Genomic DNA, 20,869 nt, shown 5'->3' with positions numbered 1-20,869 from the left:
AACGTCTGTGGGCTGAAGTGGATCCAGACTGAAAGCAGCATCCAGAGACCCTGTCCCACAAAGACCAGGTCCTACACTCCAGTTTGTCACACAGACTGGACCCTGTTTACCGCTGGTCTCCCAGTCCACAGGCTGAGGAGGACTAACCAGAACCTGAGCTAAGTACTGAATTTTCAGTTTATCCAATAAATAAATGTATTGAGTAAGAACCTAAACGTCGGTGTGGTCTCCTCTTGTTTTGTTGTGAATTTGGAGCCAGTTCATGGACACCTCAGGTCGCTCTGTGACCTGGGAGGAGCGATGGCCTCTGATGTGGAGGATTCATTCAGTCTCCTTCAGGTGAGTTGCTGAATCAGTGTGATAAGGGCCAGTTGTTCAGGGTTGCCGAGCGTTTGGTGCCGAGATTACAAACATTTCAAAGAAAATCTAAAAACTGTTTTGAAGAATAAATTGGTGGAAGATGGAATTTTGTCTGAGGATCTGAACATGAAGGCAGTTTACCTGCAGCGATCCCTGACACTCTAACCTTTGAACCACAGAGTTGTTAATGATTAGACTGGAACATGGAGAAACGCTGCAGTACAAACACCTGGAACTGGAACATTCTAAACTGCAGCTGATTAAAGAGGGGAAGCTCGTTCTGATGTTGGCACGAAGAGAAAGATCCAGACCTGTTTTCCTCTTTGACTGAGCGGGTGGAGTCCCGGAGCTGGACCGATGAGGAGGCAGCAGAGTACCAGTGATGATGCCGGTTAAAGCTGCAGGAATATGAGAAAGAGGGAAAACTGAACTCATGCTGAATTTGTGCGAGACATGGTTGTAGTTTCTCTGATAACACTGGAGCAATTTGAAAACTGTGTGCCTCATACTGTTGCTACAGCAGGATTGGTGGGTGAGTATAGTTTAGCTCATAATGTATTTTTGGTGAATCCAGCGTTAATCTGCAGCAGAATGCCTTTTCAGCTCACACTGCCGGCCCCTGTGGCCCCGCCGGCCCCCGTGGCCCCAGCTCAGCTGCTGTTTCTACGCAGCATGCTGGTGATGTGCTGGATCCTCCTGGGAGTGGGGTCGACAGTGATGGTGATGTGTCTCTGCCTGGAAAGAAGGAAGTGCCTGTTAAAATTCAGAGGGACGCTGGTGCACTACATACCTCTGTGTCCATCCTTCCTTTGTCCTCAGAGTCTGACACTGGACACGTCCGTTACTCCAGTACCTGTGCATAAAATGACCTTGGTCTGTGGGTCGGTTGCTGGAGAAGTCGCAGTAGGTGTGCGCCCGGCCCTACTGACTGAAGGGGTGGCTGTGATTCTGGGGAATGATGTGGCGGGCTGTGGGCTGATGCTCCGCCTCCCAGTGTGATCACCCAGGTTCCAATAAAACTGCTGTCAAATTCGGAGGAGACTAAAATGGTGGAGACCGAGGATGAAGCGCAGTTGTTCCCAGCTTGTGAAGAACTCGTGCTATGGCTCAGCCGGCAGGTTGTACCTGTGCCTGTTATTTCCCAGAAGGACTCAGCTCAGGAACAGCAGTCGTATCCTTGGTGTCTCCTGAGTGTGATATGGAAGCTGCAGCGTAGGTGGTGTGCACAGGGAAACAGTTCGGTCGGACACTCTGTTACAGAGGAATGGTGTTGAGAACATTTACAGACACACTAACGTTCATCACACTGAAGCTGAAACGTAGACTCAGTTTTCGCTGAGCTCTGGACGAGGCGTTCGAGGCCTGCGTGTTTTCCCCCGTCTCCTCTCAGTGAACTGCAGTAACCTCTCAGTGACCAGCTGCATTCATGCATCAACAACAAAAGCAGCTGCTGTGTCCTGAGCTCCGCTCTGCTTTCAGACAAAAACCTCCCTTCAGCCTCTGCAGTTCAGCAGCAGATGCTCAGAGAGCCTCACCCACTGTAAACAAAAAGAAAAGCTGAACATCACTGGCTTCATTCCCTCCTCCGACGCTGAGCTCTCGCTCTCACGTCTCCAAACTTCCCCTCGTGTTTTTCTGTCACTTTCACTTCAGAACATTTCTGAAAGTTCATGAAACTGGGCACATCTAACAGAGTCTGGGTCAACAGAGACAGATGAAGACGCCGGGTGGGACGTGGACTCAGTTTATGTGGACTTGGTTTGATGCTGCGTCTCAGAACTGGTTTCTTCAGTAAAGCTGAAGCTGAGTGATGAAGGAAGACGATCTGTCTCTCCAGACTCTGGATACTGAGACTTTTAATCACAAAAGGCTTCTGGGAAAAACACAGGTAACATTTGTTTCCTGGAGGTTATAGATGAAATGGCAGATGTTCCCTTTGAAGAAAAACTAACAGCTGTTAGTCTAAAAGGCGTCTTCACGTTCAGTGATTTCAAAGTCTCACGTCCTCATGATCTACAGCTCGAGTGATTCAGGCGTCACAGTTCGTGGAGTTCCTCCGTCTAACGTGCAGCCTGAGACCACAGCTGTGTGCAACCTGGATGTTGCAATAATAACCAGTTCCTACATGTCCATGTGCAGACTGTGTGCTGCAGCCCTGAGGAGTGCGCTTTGTCCACGTCCACACACTGAAGGTGGAGTGTGTTGCCACAGAGAAGAAGGATTTCTGAGAATAAGAGAAGCTGATGTTGTCAGACTGATACCCATCTGAGTCATCAATGAACTGTCTCATGCAGCATCATAGAGAAAGAGGACAAGTCCAGACAGACTGAAGAATGTGGACGGAGACAATCCTGTCCCAACAGCAGAACCTGAGGAAGGAGACTGGGAGTCTGGGAAATCAAACTCTGAGCTACAAAGAGCAGCAGGCAGCACATCGCCAGGACTCTGACTGAGTCTGACTGACTGAGTCTGACTGAGTCTGACTGACCGACTGAGTCTGATTCTGACTGAGTCTGATTCTGACTGACTGAGTCTGACTGACTGAGTCTGACTGAGTCTGATTCTGACTGAGTCTGACTGACTGAGAAGCAGCAAATAAAACAGGTCTCAACATGTTAAATACATGAAATCAACTTTTCCAGCATTTGCTGAGGAAGAAGAAAGGAGGAAACATTCGTCACAGCACCAAACGTTCTCTCCCTCATTTTATTCACTGGTCGCTGCATTTAGACTCAAGCATCATGCTAACAGCTGACAGGCTACTCTGAATCTGATTGGACAGTGAGGTGGTGTAGGCGGAGCTATGAGCACATCTGGCAGGTACACAAACACACAGAATGAGAACAACAGTATCATGTCGGGACAGTAAACATCTGTACAAGGTCATTAAAGGTCATTAAAGGTCACTGACCTCAGAGCACAGAGAGAAGCACTGAAACAGAAACTGGTTGGAAGCTGATTTGTTCTGATTCTTCTCTGATGTCAACGACTCAGTGAGTCTCTGTGTTCTTGCCTTGTGTTTGTGGAATGACTCGTTCACAGCAGGACAGGAAGTGAAAGCCTCAGCGCTGACAGAGTGCAGCCGCTGAGGCTCAGCTTCTGTTTGCTTTCACATGCTCCAGTGTTTAAAACGCAGATTTCTACTCTATTAAAAAACATCATTCTCAGATTCAACTGTGCAAAATGGTCACAGAACCGATTCCCGCCGACCGTCCAGCTGTCACGCGTCACCGAGCGGGAGGAAGAGACAGTAAAAGTCCGGTAACTTTGCTCTGTTGGAATGAGGCAGAGTTCACGTCTGGTCCACAGGAAGTGTTCAAACCAAAGTTCAGTTTAAAAGGCATCTGTACGGGGGCGTGGCTGTAAACATGACGACGGGTCCAGAAACGATCACAGAGACGAGTCAGAGAGACAGAGCACCATCCTGTCCCCGATCCCAGGACCGGACCGGGCCGGTCTCTGATCCTCCAGCAGAAAAGGCTGCAGCTCCTCCTCCTCTTTACAGATGCTCCCATCGATCTCTGGTGATTAGACACCTGCTCAGGTGGAAGGTGTGTGGAGCATGAGGTCACCTGAGGCCATGCACCAATGACAGAGGTTTAATCTGTGTCACCTGACAGGACAGAGAGGAAGACGACAAGTTTCCCTCCATGTGTTTTCACACAGTTTCAGTTTGATGTTGGTGAGTGAGACACTGAGCAGACTGATGAACTCAGCTCATCACCTCGTCCGTGGTTCCATGTTTATGTCCATCATCCATCAGCTCATGTCCACACAGCAGGACACGAGGGACACCAGACTTCAGGGTTTACTCTGAACCTTCTCTGGAACGAATGGAAATAACATCTGAGCTCCATCAGGAGGAAAACCGACCAATCAAACGCCAGCGTCTCCTGATGTGGTTTGTCTTCAGACAGACAGACAAACAGACCGACAGACAAAGACAGAAACAGACAGACAGATACAGAGATAGACAGACAGACTGAAAGACAGGGACAGACAGGCAGCTGTGTTCACAGGAAATCGTCTCCCATCAGGTTTTAGTTTTGTTCTCAAACCGTGTGATGACCGTGTAACAACCGTGTGGACATCGTTGTGTCCTCCTCCTCGTCCCGGGGACTTGCTGTCATTGTTGGCAGCGTGGGCCTGAAGCAGCACGGAGCTGCAGCCTCAGGCTTCAGCGAAGACGCAGCAGGTCTGAGGATCAGAGGAGGTGAAGGCACAGCGGACTGAACTCTGACGCCGCTCGTCCTCTCAAACACAGAAAACTGCCGCTCAGTCTGTCAGTCAAATAAATAAAAAAAGGTAAAAGGAGGCGTGTCCCTGCAGGACACTTCCTGTCCGTTAAGACAATTTGGTTTGTAACATCTGAACCCATTTACAGAGAGGGACGCCACACGTCTCACAGAAACTTTAAACCGTGATCAGCTGTGCGGGGACAGATCAGGGCCTGTTTTTAAACTCACTGTTGGACGTCCAGTCTCAGTTTGTGTCCCTGGTTGAGCCTGACAGCACCAAGATTTGGCAGCTGGTAGGTTTTTGGTTTTTTGGTTCTGAGAGGAGACAGGAGGTCTGACAGAGAGGGGCTGACCCGTAAGGTCACAGGTCACCAGTAGAAGGAGCGGGACAGGAAGTTGGCGGCGGCACCGAGCCAGCTGGTCCCATCCTGGCCGGATCCCACCCGGCTCACCGCCTTGTCGGGCTCCTGAGACGGACTGTCGTCTTCTGGCAGGTAGTCCGGCAGGTCCACATTCTCCTCCACCTCCACCGAACCGTCCTCCGCAAAAGGGATCAAAACCTGGAGACACCAACAGGAAAACAGGCTACAGATACAGGTTCGACGTTGCTGTTGACGACCTGCAGAGACATCTGCTGGGTCCAGTAAACCAGCTACAGACCGCCCTCACTCCAGTCTGCAATCCAGTCTATAAACTGGACCTGAACTCTGAATCACAGCAGGTAGAGTCCCACAGGGTAAATTCAACTAATCACTCAGCATGTTAGGAAAAAGCCTGGTTACCTGGAAACTGTATTGTGATATAACAGCTGTAAAAGCACTACATCACCACACCTGGTGTGACATCACCACACCTGGTGTGACATCACCACACCTGGTGTGACATCGCCACACCTGGTGTGACGTTCAGAGGAGCTGGATCCTTCATTCCTAATAACAGCTGTGTGATTTGAACACCATGAGCTGACGGCTGTAGATGAATGTGTAGCAGATGTGGATCAGGGTGAGTGTGACTCTGCTGCCCCCTCCTGACCTGGAGGATTATCTCATCTCACAGCAAATACCTGACCCTGATCCACGTGCTGAGAAGAGTCAGGTCTTTCTTTAATGACACGTGAGCTCGATTGATATGTAAAGGTGCTGAGCAGTGAAATCAGAGTGAAACTAACCTCGTCTCCGTTCTCTCCTTTCACCACCTGCTGAGCCGTCATCACCTGAGTGGAGGCGATGGCAGACGCCAGAGCCTGAGGAGGAAAACACCTTCATCATTTACTGAGGCTTGTTCACACGATCGAGTTCATACAGAATCACAGAGCACAGCTGACACCTCTCTGGGATATTTAGCAGACTTGTCTTCCAGGTTTTCCAGGACTCCTGGAGTTTTTTAGACAAGTTTGAGTTTGTGGAGAATTTCTCTGAGTCTTGTTTCTGAGTCACAGAAAATTCTGCACATTTGGATAAAGCAGATTAAAACTACCGACATTTTTTGGTTTTAAATCTTTATGAAATCAACAAAAAGAAATCTGATCAAACTTTGGTAACTTTCCTATAAACTGAGTGACGTGATGGTACAGAAATAACAGAGGTCACGTCAGCAGCGTTAAAGCGACGCAGACGTCCTGTTTTCATGCTCAGCTCACGGTGTAAAGCTCCTGGTGACGCGTCTCACCTCGGCCTTCAGGTCTGATCGGATGCGGACGATGCATCTCTTCACGGCCATCTGGAAGGTGAAGCTGATGACTCCTCTGATCTTCAGCAGAGCCTCCTCACACAGGCTCCTCCGACCCTGAAAATCACAAACGATGCTCAGGTGCTTTGTTTGTGCACATTTGAATCTCGAGGTCGTCACAAAGTTTAATCCTAAACCCTGAGCATCTTTATTTCATCATCCTTTCTAAAGCAGTTCCAGGACACATGGACACAGAAACCCGGTTCATCACACCCGTTTCCAGGATCAGACGACATAACTGGGATTATCCAAAAACCAGATCATACCCAGGATACTCGAGTGGACACATTCACTGATGGTGAAAGAATGACTGAATGAATGAATGAATGAATGTGGTCAGCCAGGGCGTCCCGCTCACCGAGTCGTCCAGGCCGTCGATGTGCAGGATGACGGTCTTGGCTCTCTTGTTGCTGGAGCCCAGGAAGAACTGGGCTTTGCGGCGGCTGCTGACGGCCTCCTCAGCCGGCTCCGGGTCAGCGCCGCAAGACGCCTGCAGGAGCTCGTAGATCTCTGAGGCCAGCAGCTTGGTCTCTCCTGGGGTGGTCGATCTGGACGACACAACGAGATGAAGCTCAGAATGAACCAGCTGGGCCCCACAGAGAGGGCAGAGCACAACCAGACCTGTCCGATTCAGGCACCTCAGCCGCTGAATGCTAAACCGCCAGCACATGTTTTACAGTTGTGGATAGTTTCGAATATTTATGGTACTTTGCGTGTTTTATTAGTTCTTAGTTTAACTTGAATTCCAAGCCTCTCTCACAGGTACGATGTTTCCAGCCTGTGTTTCACATGTACGGTGTTCTGTTACTGTGTGATATGTTCTGATGTTCCACATGGTACAACCTGAAAAAGGTCTGGAGAACTGAGACCTGATGTCTGATACCATAGACCTGAGCCTGTGTTTGTAGTGGACTGAAGCATCCTGTTCTACACCCTGAAGTCTGAGGACAGTCTGAGGACACCTGGCTGATATATGAAGTAAAACATTTAGCTTAAGAAACACAAATTCAAACGAAAGCATTAAATCAGTCAGAGTCCTGTTCAGGTAAACATCAGAGACTCACTTCTGCACGACATTCTGGAGGCTCAGCATCATCCCCAGCTCCCCCTTCAGCTTCTCCCGGTTGGCTCGGCATTCTGCCAGGTAACGGATCGCCTGTAACACCAACCAACAGGCTCAGGGCAAAAAGAACCTGGATTTTCGTCTTGAAACATGAGTCAGCATCCTGACAGCGTCTGTGGGAGGGTCGGTGTAAACTAATGTCGACAGGCAAACGGAGCTCACCAGGAGCGCAGAGTAGACGACCTGAGGGTTTGGGTGGTCCAGAAACAGGATGAGTCCCGGCAGGCAGCCCTGGTCCTGGACAATTGCCCTGCGGTTCATAGGGTCAGCAGCCAGGTCCCTCAGCTGGTTGACCACGGCCAGGGCGTCCGGCTCGGCGCTCATGGCTGACGGTCACTCTCCCATGCACAAACGAACTGAGGACGGCAGCAGCAAACATCGACTCAAACACAAATACAACTCTAAAATCTTTCTACTGTTTTTCCTGCAACTCGGGGCCCCGGAGCTAAGGAGCCAGGACAACCAGCCGCCAACAACACAGGAAGTCATACACAACTCTTTTATCAAGGATGTAGTTTCGTACGTTTCTCTGTACTGAAACGTGACAAGGTGAGTAACATGTTAGAAAAGGTGGAAAGATTCTTAGTAGTTCTTGTTCAGTAACATCAACCTACAGAGCCATGAATCACACAGACGTGGCGTCAGACACTCCCTAAAGTTTTGTGCTCAGAATGACAGTGTATGACATGAGTATGTGGAGTCCAGTCCAAACGCCACCGACAGGAAACCCAGCACGACTCAGCTCTCCACCTGAGAGCTAATCGCAGCGCTGCAGAGATCACATTCAGTTTAAGTACAACTCATTATGTTCATTCTGTTCAGGTATTGGTTTGTTATCATAACTGACATCATGAACTTATCTCTGTCCCCACTGTGATGTCGGGACAGTTACATAAATGAATCCTACCAGCAGCTGTGTTTTCCTTTAAATGGGGTTAAACGGTGTGCTTCTCCAGAGCTTCAGCTGCTCTTCGGGCTCTCAGAGGGCCCATCACTCAGGATCCAGCTGACTGTGGTTTCTCTTTGTCCATAAAACACTGCCACACTGAACTCAAACCAAAAAATTGTCTGATGCTGTTTAAATAACTGATGAGCTTTTAAACCACAAAGAACAGTCATTCATCCACTTCAGTAACTCAGACCTGTGCATGTGGACCCACCTGTTGTCTCAGTCATCCCACTAAAGCTCACAGAGGCTGCTGGCTGTTTGGACTTTATACACTATTTTACTGAAATAAAGGAATAATTAGTGAAGGACACATATGCCGAATTCACCAGACACCTCTCACAGTTCTTGCTCTCTTCTGCCACATCTCTGGGGCGTGTGTGGGTTTTCTGGTAAACACAAACAGATTAAATCATCAGATGTTAACGTGCAATCCGGCGTGTCCTCAGACAGCAGACCCGGGGACCTGCTAACAGGAGCGCGTGTTGTCACCGGTCAGCCCGGCTCTCAGGCGGTGTATTTCGGGTCAGAACAGCTGTGTGAGCCGACAGCTCCGCCGGTCCTGTGACTAAGGTCTGGAGGAATGCTAAAGCTAATGCTAATACAGCGCTCACCTCTGACGGTCACCGGCACCGAGCCCCTAATGGCTAACGTTAGCGGCTAGCTGTCCGGATCGCTCCCCCTCCGTCAGCCTCCCGCATGAACCACAGGTGACCGTCAACGGTTTCCCGGCAGCAGCTTGGGGCGGAACACGGTGATAAACAGGTTAATTTAGACCTGACTTTGATAAAAAAAAAAAGAAAAAACACCTTAAAGACGCTGTTTACACCGACAGGAAACGAACAGACGCCAGGCTTCCTGCAAGTCAGAGCGGCGACGTAATGTTGAGACCTGTGATTGGATGGCAGGAGACAGCTGCGTCTGCTGACCAATGAGCTGCTTTGTTCTAAGAATTAAAGGTCCCACGCCCCGGCCTCATACAGCAGGGGTCCTGCTGGACAACACCGATCCCGAGACTAACACCAGGGGTTCTGCGGATAACCGGGATCCTCATGCCGGTTTACTGATCTCGCCCTGATCAAATCCTCTGTCCAGTGATGTGATCGGTCAGTAGCTGGTCACAGGTTCTGATCTGAGCCCAGCTCCAGCTGGATAACCCATGTGGCTTTGTGGTAAAGGTGTAATTCAGTATCATCTACAAACACACAGCCACTACAACATGTTGAAGGGTGTGTCTGTCTCCTTTACTGTAAATCAGAAAAACGAAGCCGTTTCAAACTTCATGAATTCGCCGTCAGCTCCTAAAACAGAGACAAGATCAAAATACAGAGCGGTTTTATTAGACAGGTACTTACTGACAGGTGTGTTGCATCAATGTGAAGAAAAACAAAGACAGAAAAAATGTGAAATACACTTCGTTTTATTTGTAATTCCTTCTTCTCTGTGCATTTTGTGTCATAGTTCAGTGCAACACATTCATTAAAAGGAAAATCATTTATCTCTTTGTCTCTAACAACTGAGAGTCATTGTGACATGAAGGTGTTCGTGTTGTCCAGCAGAGAGCAGCATTCACAACATCATCAAACATGAAAACTCATCAAACCTGAACTCATTATCAGAGCATCAGGTTGAGCTGAGAGTAAAAGGGAACCTCAAACCAATCTCAGTTTCCCCAGCAGCCATCAAAGACTAGGACCTGTGTTTGTCCCTGTGCCTGTCCTCTGCCTCCAAACACGATGGATGACCATGTCGTGTTGCAGAATAAGTGGCAGGACATCAGGTACAATGGTGCTTTTTCTTTTTTCAGATGTAGATGCATCGTTCATGCAGAGATGAAAGATATGAACTGTCCAATCACAGCTTGTAGACGTGATCATGGGTGAAGCTTTTCAGAGCTGATGGAGCTGATGGACGCCGTGTGGACATCCTATCTACTCAGCTGTGGTGTCATTAGGAGAGGAAAGTTCAGACGACAGCATCGTTTCCCTACATCCAAAACCACCAGACCTCAGAAGAGTCTCTGAAGTCAGACACAAGGTTCTGGAGAGAATGAAGGTGTCGATCTGCAGATCTCCTCTGCTGCAGTGACAGACTCTGCTGTGTACTACTGTGCTGTGAGGCCCACAGTGACAGGAAACAGCACAACTCTGTACAAAAACCTTTGGAGCAAAGACAACAGAATACTCCACAACATCCACTAGAGGGAGTCACACACTGTTCAACCAAGCCAGAGGAAACCAATCAGTTAGAGAAGCTCACAAGAGAAGAGAAAATCCAGATCTAAGAGGAGACGGAGAGATTCAGGGAGGAGCTGAGCTGTTACTGAACTATAGAAGAGAGAGGAACTTCCATATTCAGCACAGTTCAAAACACAGATCATAAACTTTACTTTTATTCAACATGCTGTCATTAGACTATAATCTACTGTCTCTACTGTTTGTCTCTACTCTAACAGGTATGTTACAATCTGCATTTGAAAACAAGGTTTAATTCCAATATTTTCGAAATGTGACTCACTTTTTGAGAGTTTTGTGACAGATTAAAAACAGATGTCTCTTTCTTCAGGTGTCAGCTGTGAACAACTGACTCCAGTCAAGGATGAAGAGTTCAGTTCAGAAGGCAGCTCTGTTACTCTGTCCTACACATACTCCAAAAAAGCTGCTGCTGGTGATGAGTTTTACTGGTATCGACAACATCCAGGAAAACCACCACAGTTCCTCATCTCTCACACAGGGAAAGGACAACTATCATCAGATCCAGTCTCTGGACTGAATGTTACTGTGAGTCGGGATCAAACCCAAATGGATCTGCAGATCTCCTCTGCTGCAGTGACAGACTCTGCTGTGTACTACTGTGCTGTGAGGCCCACAGTGACAGGAAACAGCACAACTCTGTACAAAAACACAAGCTGACTCACTGACAAGCTGCTGGAAGCCTTTTTTCCAACAAAGTGCTGAACTCAACTTTTTAGCTCCACTAGAGGGCGACATTATGAAGTAGGCGGTGCACTACTTGTGCTCTCTGTTCAAGCATTGTGTCAATAATAACTGCTGCTGTGAAGAGAAGAATTGTCAGACTCAGTGTTGAACATCAGCTACTTTCTCCTGTTGCTTTAAACCTTCTTGTAGAGATGGAACATTGGCTGTGGATGATTCTTGCTGCTCTTTTCTTTGGTAAGATACAAAGCACAACATGTTTCCTCTTCAAACACTTTGACATATTACTGAGCTGTACAGTCAGAGCTTTCAATGTTTATGATAGAGAAAATCACAGCAGATCATTTGTGCTGACATTTGTTAGCTTGTAAAAACACTTTCTATGCTTCAAAGTGACAATGATCAGTGAAAATCACATCTATTCTACATGTCTGTGTGTCTGACTCTCTGGCTCCGTAACTCTGTAAAGCTACTGATTGATCTCCTTGCATCAATCATCTTTATTGATTGATCTCTTCCTCTGCATGTTCTGTTCTTCCTCAGAGTGTAAAGGAGAAGACAGAGTGATCCAGGAAACAGGAGATGTCATTGCTGCTGAAGGAGAGACAGTTACACTCCCCTGTACATATGAGAGCAGTAGCACAAGTTCTTATTTATTCTGGTACAAACAAGAAGCAAATGATTTTCCAAAACTTCTGCTGCAGCGCGTCTCAACAACAGCAGGTAATCCTGCAGAAAAACAGAAAGAAAGAATCGATGCTGTGGCCAACAAGACATCAGTTCCTCTGGAGATCCAGAAGCTTCAGCTGTCTGACTCTGCTGTGTACTACTGTGCTCTGAGGCCCACAGTGACAGGAAACAGCACAACTCTGTACAAAAACCTTTGGAGCAAAGACAACAGAATACTCCACAACATCCACTAGAGGGAGTCACACACTGTTCAGCCTCAATGGTTTCTGATGATCCAGTCTACAGTCCCTTTGCTCTCAGACTGGTTTTCCTCTCCTCAGTTAAAAACATCTTCTTCAGAAACAAAGAAATATAACATCAGATCGTTGATTTCTTTTTAAATGGAAAAAAAATTCTGCTACTATGAAAAATGCCTATGGATATAAAATGTTATCAACATTATCATGAGCACTGTAATTAAAGAACCATAAAATGTTCCACATGGTCCCAGAATAAAGACGAAAGCTTCAGGTAACCAAGTTTCCTCCTGGTGTGTCCGACCTCGGTCTAACAACGGTGTGAAGAAGTGAGACTGGACATTCAGCAAACATTTCTCTGAGGCAGAGCTGCTCTGGATGAACAAATGATCTCACTGTCTGAACTGAACTTTGGAAGACAGAGAATCTCTAAGGTTTTTCTCTGGCCCCGCCCACTGAATTCTCCCTCGGCCAATCAGATTCTTTGTGTCTCCAGAGCAGAAATGTCTGAGGAAGTAAAAGCACAATCAGCTTGATGTTGAGGAGAAGGGCTGTGCAGCAGAGAGGCTGTTTAGTTGCTTGATTCTACTGCAGTGGAAGAACATTGTTCATCTGCTGTCTGTTTGGCTTCAACAACTCCAAAGACATGTTGCTTTACCTCTTTTTGCTTTTATCTGACTTCATAGGTGAGTTTCCCAACTAATGAGTGTCTCAGTTCACCTGCTGCTTTAACAAGATATTTAGCCGCCATTTTATGACTTTGACAGCTGAAAACTCACAATCCTCTGTCTTTGTCATGACGTCCTGTACAATCTAGTTATGATGTGAGCTCCAGTTGAGCTGTTTGTGTCCACAGAGTAACACTGTACACTGACATTTTCCACTGTCTTCTCCTCTCAGCCTCATGGACAATGTTGCTCTAATGGCTTCATTTTCTCCACTTTTTCCAGGACTAATAGCTGGAGACACAATCTCTCCTGAACGAGCTGAAGTCAGTGGAACAGAAGGACAATCTGTCACACTCAGATGTCGATATGAGACAAACCTGAGGAATATTTACCTTCACTGGTACAAACATCATTCTGACTTTCAGGCTCCTCAGTTCATTCTCTGGAAAGGAGCAAGAGACTACAGTGATAGTGAACATATTCCTGATAAACGATATCAGTCCCAAACAACAGATACATCAACTACACTGACCATAAGCAGACTAACCCTGGCAGACACAGCTCTCTACTACTGTGCTCTAGAAACACAGTGATACAAAGTGTAGAAGAGACTGTACAAAAACCTGAGCACAGATATCTGACTCCTCTTCAAAGAGGAGGGAAGTGGTATTCAAACCACAGCTTCATATCAGATGGATTCTGCTAATTCCTCTTTTATCAGAGTCACTGTGGTTACAGCTGCTACAACATACAGTGATATGAGAGGAGGAACAGGCTGAGGGAGGAGCAACACTGTCAAAGAGCAGGACAGACAACAACTCCCACTGTCAGATGCATTCAATATCTAAAGCATACATAACACAGATACTGTGTGTAAGATGCTCTCACTGCTTTACTGTGGAATGTTTCCTTTGGTTCTCATCATACTAAAAGGTAGGTTAAAGCAGGAAGAAGAAATGACTTTAGAGGATCTGTTTGCTAGAAACCACTGGAACAGCCAATCACACTTTAACATGGTCTTTAACAACATTTGTCTCTTTCTTCAGGTGTCAGCTGTGAACAACTGACTCCAGTCAAGGATGAAGAGTTCAGTTCAGAAGGCAGCTCTGTTACTCTGTCCTACACATACTCCAAAAAAGCAACTAATGAAAATTTCTTCTGGTATCGACAACATCCAGGAAAACCACCACAGTTCCTCATCTCTCATCTGGCATCAGGAGATCTATCATCAGATCCAGTCTCTGGACTGAATGTTACTGTGAGTCGGGATCAAACCCAAATGGATCTGCAGATCTCCTCTGCTGCAGTGACAGACTCTGCTGTGTACTACTGTGCTGTGAGGCCCACAGTGACAGGAAACAGCACAACTCTGTACAAAAACACAAGCTGACTCACTGACAAGCTGCTGGAAGCCTTTTTTCCAACAAAGTGCTGAACTCAACTTTTTAGCTCCACTAGAGGGCGACATTATGAAGTAGGCGGTGCACTACTTGTGCTCTCTGTTCAAGCATTGTGTCAATAATAACTGCTGCTGTGAAGAGAAGAATTGTTAGACTCAGTGTTGAACATCAGCTACTTTCTCCTGTTGCTTTAAACCTTCTTGTAGAGATGGAACATTGGCTGTGGATGATTCTTGCTGCTCTTTTCTTTGGTAAGATACAAAGCACAACATGTTTCCTCTTCAAACACATTGACATATTACTGAGCTGTACAGTCAGAGCTTTCAATGTTTATGATAGAGAAAATCACAGCAGATCATTTGTGCTGACATTTGTTAGCTTGTAAAAACACTTTCTATGCTTCAAAGTGACAATGATCAGTGAAAATCACATCTATTCTACATGTCTGTGTGTCTGACTCTCTGGCTCCGTAACTCTGTAAAGCTACTGATTGATCTCCTTGAATCAATCATCTTTATTGATTGATCTCTTCCTCTGCATGTTCTGTTCTTCCCCAGAGTGTAAAGGAGAAGACAGAGTGATCCAGGAAACAGGAGATGTCATTGCTGCTGAAGGAGAGACAGTTACACTACCCTGTACATATGAGAGCAGTGACCCATCTCCAACTTTGTTCTGGTACAAACAAGAAACAAATGATTTTCCCAAGTTTGTACTTCGACGTTTCTCTGGAACAAAAGATCCTGAAGATTCTCAGAAAGACAGATTTCATGCTGAGCTCAAAGAGAAATCAGTTCCTCTGAAGATCCAGAAGCTTCATCTGTCTGACTCTGCTGAATACTACTGTGCTCTGACGCCCACAGTGACAGGAAACAGCACAACTCTGTACAAAAACCTTTGGAGCAAAGACAACAGAATACTCCACAACATCCACTAGAGGGAGTCGCACACTGTTCAACCTCAATGGTTTCTCATGATCCATTGTAGTATTCACATGAAGGTATTTCAATTATTGCTTGGTTTGGAAACCTAAATTTGTCCAATCAGAAAAGACTTGGAAGTCTTGGTAAAATGAGCAGGAAGATCTCAGGGAGGAGTCAGACAAAGCTTCTGTTAATTTATAACAGGCAGGTCCTTTGGAGGCCTTATGTTATATTGGACTGTCAGGACCATCCACTTCAGAGGGAGTTTGTGCTGCTGTCCTCAGGCCGTCATTTCAGGACACCTGAGGACTGAAAGGCTTCATGTCTCTCTCATCCCAAATGCTACTGTTTCATGGACACTAACACTCTGGTTGCATTCCTTGAACGACCCTGGCACATCTGCTCACTTGTGTATTTGTAATTTGTGTGAATTTCCATTTTCTTGCTCTAAATTTGTGATTTACTGTTGATGCTGTTGTTGATGCTGTTCCTCTGTATTCTGTCTCTGTGTGAACACTTGCTGCAAAACAAATTTCAACCAGTGTGACAGTAAAGAAAACCTTGAACCATGAACATAATTTACTTGTGTGGATGTTGACTGTGTTTCCCAGTTATTGTCTAAATGCAATAAATGATGATGTCACTGATTTCTGATAACTTCACCTCCAACAGGTACAATGATTCTCCAGAGTGGACAAAAAGGATGACAGTACATCACAGTAAAGAACTTAAAGAACTTCAACATTGTTGGTTCAAAACACGGAGGTGATGACCTTGCCCCGCCCCCTGACGTCCCCCTCAGCCAATAAGATTCTTTGTGTGAAGAAGTGAGACTGGATATTCAGCAAACATTTCTCTGAGGAAAATCTGCTCTGGATGAAGAAATGATCTCACTGTCTGAACTGAACTTTGGAAGACAGAGAATCAGACAGACAGAGAAAGGATTTTCTCTGGCCCCGCCCACTGAAGTCCTCCTCAGCCAATCAGATTCTTTGTGTCTCCAGAGAAGAAATGTTTGAGGAAGTAAAAGCACAATCAGCTTGATGTTGAGGAGAAGGGCTGTGCAGCAGAGAGGCTGTTTAGTTGCTTGATTCTACTGCAGTGGAAGAACATTGTTCATCTGCTGTCTGTTTGGCTTCAACAACTCCAAAGACATGTTGCTTTACCTCTTTTTGCTTTTATCTGACTTCATAGGTGAGTTTCCCAACTAATGAGTGTCTCAGTTCACCTGCTGCTTTAACAAGATATTTGCTCTACATTTCATAAGCAGAGGTTTATCTGTGGAACTTTACACTTTCCATGATAGAAAAACAGGACGTTTGTCTTGGTTCTTAAATCCATGTCAGAATGATCACATGGTGAAGAAAAAGTCAACAACCTCCGTTGAGTCTCTTCATGTTTAAATCTCTTGCAGACTAACTGACATGAATAACTCTCATTTTGCAGCCGTGGGCTCCATGAACAGCATCAAGCCAGAAACTACAGAGGAAGTTGTTGAAGAGGGAAGAACCATCAGCCTGACCTGTAAATATGAGGGTTCTATCGACAATATCCAGTGGTACCGACAGAACCACAGATCCAGACCAGAGTTCCTGCTCTCCATCACAGAGTCAGGATCGACTCATCCAACTCTTTCTGATTTCTCAGCTCACATTGACAAAACAGAGAAACGTGTAGATCTGAAGATCATCTCAGCTAAAGTGACAGACTCTGCTGTGTACTACTGTGCTCTGACGCCCACAATGACAGGAAACAGCACAACTCTGTACAAAAACCTTTGGAGCAAAGACAACAGAATACTCCACAACATCCACTAGAGGGAGTCACACACTGTTCAACCAAGCCAGAGGAAACCAATCAGTTAGAGAAGCTCACAAGAGAAGAGAAAATCCAGATCTAAGAGGAGACGGAGAGATTCAGGGAGGAGCTGAGCTGTTACTGAACTATAGAAGAGAGAGGAACTTCCATATTCAGCAGAGTTCAATACACAGACCATAAACTTTCCCTTTATTCAACATGCTGTCATTAGACTATAATCTACTGTCTCTACTGTTTGTCTCTACTCTAACAGGTATGTTACAATCTGCATTTGAAAACAAGGTTTAATTCCAATATTTTCGAAATGTGACTCACTTTTTGAGAGTTTTGTGACAGATTAAAAACAGATTTCTCTTTCTTCAGGTGTCAGCTGTGAACAACTGACTCCAGTCAAGGATGAAGAGTTCAGTTCAGAAGGCAGCTCTGTTACTCTGTCCTACACATACTCCAAAAAAGCTGCTGCTGGTGATGAGTTTTACTGGTATCGACAACATCCAGGAAAACAACCACAGTTTCTCATCTCTCACACAGGGAAAGGACAAGAAATATCATCAGGTCCAGTCTCTGGACTGACTGTTACTGTGAGTCGGGATCAAACCCAAATGGATCTGCAGATCTCCTCTGCTGCAGTGACAGACTCTGCTGTGTACTACTGTGCTGTGAGGCCCACAGTGACAGGAAACAGCACAACTCTGTACAAAAACACAAGCTGACTCACTGACAAGCTGCTGGAAGCCTTTTTTCCAACAAAGTGCTGAACTCAACTTTTTAGCTCCACTAGAGGGCGACATTATGAAGTAGGCGGTGCACTACTTGTGCTCTCTGTTCAAGCATTGTGTCAATAATAACTGCTGCTGTGAAGAGAAGAATTGTCAGACTCAGTGTTGAACATCAGCTACTTTCTCCAGTTGCTTTAAACCTTCTTGTAGAGATGGAACATTGGCTGTGGATGATTCTTGCTGCTCTTTTCTTTGGTAAGATACAAAGCACAACATGTTTCCTCTTCAAACACTTTGACATATTACTGAGCTGTACAGTCAGAGCTTTGAATGTTTATGATAGAGAAAATCACAGCAGATCATTTGTGCTGACATTTGTTAGCTTGTAAAAACACTTTCTATGCTTCAAAGTGACAATGATCAGTGAAAATCACATCTATTCTACATGTCTGTGTGTCTGACTCTCTGGCTCCATAACTCTGTAAAGCTACTGATTGATCTCCTTGAATCAATCATCTTTATTGACTGATCTCTTCCTCTGCATGTTCTGTTCTTCCCCAGAGTGTAAAGGAGAAGACAAGGTGATCCAGGAAACAGGAGATGTCATTGCTGCTGAAGGAGAGATAGTTACACTCCCCTGTACATTTGAGACCAGCAACCCAACTCCAACTCTGTTCTGGTACAAACAAGAAACAAATGATTTTCCAAAGCTTCTGCTGCAGCGCGTCTCAACAGCAGCAGGTAATCCTGCAGAAAAACAGAAAGAGAGAATCGATGCTGTGGCCAACAAGACATCAGTTCCTCTGGAGATCCAGATACTTCAGCTGTCTGACTCTGCTGTGTACTACTGTGCTCTGCAGCCCACAGTGACAGGAAACAGCACAACTCTGTACAAAAACCTTTGGAGCAAAGACAACAGAATACTCCACAACATCCACTAGAGGGAGTCACACACTGTTCAACCTCAATGGTTTCTTATGATCCAGTCTAGATTCTTTGGACTGATCAGAATCAAACAACAGAAAATGAAGCAGTAAATGTCAGAGACACAGAGCTGCTCTGAAAGTTGAACAAACTCATTGTTTCCTGCTCCTTCTTCTTCAGAATTCAGAGAAACAACTACACGTGTTTTTCTACTGAACTCTGCTGAGACCTCTGCAAACAGTAGATGGGAACATTGAACTCATTCATTAGAGCAGATCAGACGACACATTAGCACAAGTTCTAGTAAATGATTGAAGCCTCCCACCTTTGTACCTGTCCCTGAGACAGCAGCAGTCAGCAGCCTTAATGACTACAGCCCTGTGGCTGTCACTGCCACTGTAATGAAGTGTTTCCAGAGGCTGGTCCTAAGGCACAACAAATCTTCCCTTCCACCCACCATAGACCAAGACCAGTTTGCCTGTTGGAGTCCGTTGGGGTCGCAGACTTTTCAGAAAGTCATCAAAGGAAGGAGGAACACAAACATCATCAAGGACTCATCTGATCCAGGCCACCACCTGTTCACTCTGCTGCCCTCTGGGAGGCGCTATAGGTCCACTGAGACCTGAACTTCCAGAGTCCTGAATAGTTTGTACTGAAGAACTGAACTCTGTCAATTGCTGTTGTTAACCTGTCACCACATGGAACCATGATTAAGAATTTAAACCTGGAAGGCTGGACTAAGGTTTCAAATGTGGCTCAGAAGAAGGAATTAGAAAGATTGAAGTTCTAGACAGGAATGAAAACCTAATGTCCTTTCAAGATCTGGAAACTATTTAATTTAGCAAGTAAAGATTTTATGAAATTCCTACAAATAAGGAAGGGGAAGAAAGTTCATCTAAACATTGCTCAGGTAAAGGATTGATTTGCTCACTTTATTAATTTAAGCTCAAGGTTCACAAGGATTCTAAAGAAAACTGTACAAGCAGCAACGAAAGAGATTAATGAAGCCTACAAACAGCTGGAAGAAAATATTAGAGGACATAAAGATGATCACCTGACCCCGCCCCTAAAGTCCTCCTCAGCCAATCAGATTCTTTGTGTCTCCAGAGCAGAAATGTCTGAGGAAGTAAAAGCACAATCAGCTTGATGTTGAGGAGAAGGGCTGTGCAGCAGAGAGGCTGTTTAGTTGCTTGATTCTACTGCAGTGGAAGAACATTGTTCATCTGCTGTCTGTTTGGCTTCAACAACTCCAAAGACATGTTGCTTTACCTCTTTTTGCTTTTATCTGACTTCATAGGTGAGTTTCACAACTAATGAGTGTCTCAGTTCACCTGCTGCTTTAACAAGATATTTGCTCTACATTTCATAAGCAGAGGTTTATCTGTGGAACTTTACACTTTCCATGATAGAAAAACAGGACGTTTGTCTTGGTTCTTAAATCCATGTCAGAATGATCACATGGTGAAGAAAAAGTCAACAACCTCCGTTGAGTCTCTTCATGTTTGAATCTCTTGCAAACAAACTGACATGAATAACTCTCCTTTTGCAGCCAGCCTTCAAACACTTTGACATATTACTGAACTGTAAAGTCAGTGGCTCCATAACTTTGTAAAGCTACTGAATGATCTCCTTTAATCAATCATCTTTATTGATTGATCTCTTCCTCTGCATGTTCTGTTCTTCCCCAGAGTGTAAAGGAGAAGACAAAGTGATCCAGGAAACAGGAGATGTCATTGCTGCTGAAGGAGAGACAGTTACACTCAACTGTACATTTGAAACAACCAGATCAGGTCCAACTCTGTTCTGGTACAAACAAGAAGCCAATGATTTTCCAAAGCTTCTGCTGCAGCGCGTCTCAACAACAGCAGGTAATCCTGCAGAAAAACAGAAAGAGAGAATCGATGCTGTGGCCAACGAGAAATCAGTTCCTCTGGAGATCCAGAAGCTTCAGCTGTCTGACTCTGCTGTGTACTACTGTGCTCTGAGGCCCACAGTGACAGGAAACAGCACAACTCTGTACAAAAACCTTTGGAGCAAAGACAACAGAATACTCCACAACATCCACTAGAGGGAGTCAAACACTGTCACAGTATCTTACAGTTGCTAACTCACATTTCTCTACACTGAGTCCAATTTTTCAAGACTCTTCACATAGTCAGCACA

General features: G+C 45.6%; 1 protein-coding gene, 1 long non-coding RNA gene and 4 gene segments (V, D, J or C); 5 read left to right on the top strand and 1 right to left on the bottom strand.

The window, feature by feature from the left end:
* Positions 1 to 3,037: 3,037 nt before the first annotated feature.
* Positions 3,038 to 9,240, bottom strand: LOC121193465 (armadillo repeat-containing protein 1-like). 2 transcript variants are annotated; one of them, XM_041055840.1, is made up of 7 exons: positions 9,205 to 9,240; positions 7,612 to 7,805; positions 7,391 to 7,482; positions 6,685 to 6,874; positions 6,267 to 6,383; positions 5,767 to 5,841; positions 3,038 to 5,158 (listed from the first exon to the last, which is right to left on the bottom strand). In XM_041055840.1, exons 2-7 carry the CDS (start codon positions 7,771 to 7,773, stop codon positions 4,967 to 4,969), a joined length of 828 nt encoding a protein of 275 aa, XP_040911774.1. In that variant the 5' UTR covers positions 7,774 to 7,805; positions 9,205 to 9,240; the 3' UTR covers positions 3,038 to 4,966. The 2 variants fall into 2 exon arrangements, with proteins under 2 accessions (XP_040911774.1, XP_040911773.1); XM_041055839.1 differs by lacking the exon at positions 9,205 to 9,240 and adding an exon at positions 9,010 to 9,196.
* A 2,065-nt stretch (positions 9,241 to 11,305) lies between these two features.
* Positions 11,306 to 12,601, top strand: LOC121193486. The segment is given in 2 exon segments: positions 11,306 to 11,568; positions 11,875 to 12,601. Coding segments are annotated over 2 exon segments (423 nt in total).
* Positions 12,602 to 12,689: 88 nt separating this feature from the next.
* Positions 12,690 to 14,113, top strand: LOC121193523. Its single transcript, XR_005895294.1, has 3 exons — positions 12,690 to 12,943; positions 13,208 to 13,858; positions 13,972 to 14,113. It is a non-coding gene; the product is annotated as an uncharacterized LOC121193523 (long non-coding RNA).
* A 203-nt stretch (positions 14,114 to 14,316) lies between these two features.
* LOC121193492 lies at positions 14,317 to 15,393 on the top strand. The segment is given in 2 exon segments: positions 14,317 to 14,576; positions 14,883 to 15,393. Coding segments are annotated over 2 exon segments (420 nt in total).
* Positions 15,394 to 16,274: 881 nt separating this feature from the next.
* Positions 16,275 to 18,853, top strand: LOC121193495. The segment is given in 2 exon segments: positions 16,275 to 16,439; positions 18,344 to 18,853. Coding segments are annotated over 2 exon segments (420 nt in total).
* On the top strand, positions 17,061 to 20,869 carry LOC121193489. The segment is given in 3 exon segments: positions 17,061 to 17,316; positions 17,427 to 18,037; positions 20,395 to 20,869. Coding segments are annotated over 2 exon segments (423 nt in total).

The sequence above is a fragment of the Toxotes jaculatrix genome, chromosome 14 (genome assembly GCF_017976425.1).
Source record: "Toxotes jaculatrix isolate fToxJac2 chromosome 14, fToxJac2.pri, whole genome shotgun sequence".
Taxonomy (NCBI): Eukaryota; Metazoa; Chordata; class Actinopteri; family Toxotidae; genus Toxotes; species Toxotes jaculatrix.
The sequence above is the reverse complement of the archived record's forward strand: the minus strand, read 5'-3'. Positions and strand labels throughout refer to the sequence as shown.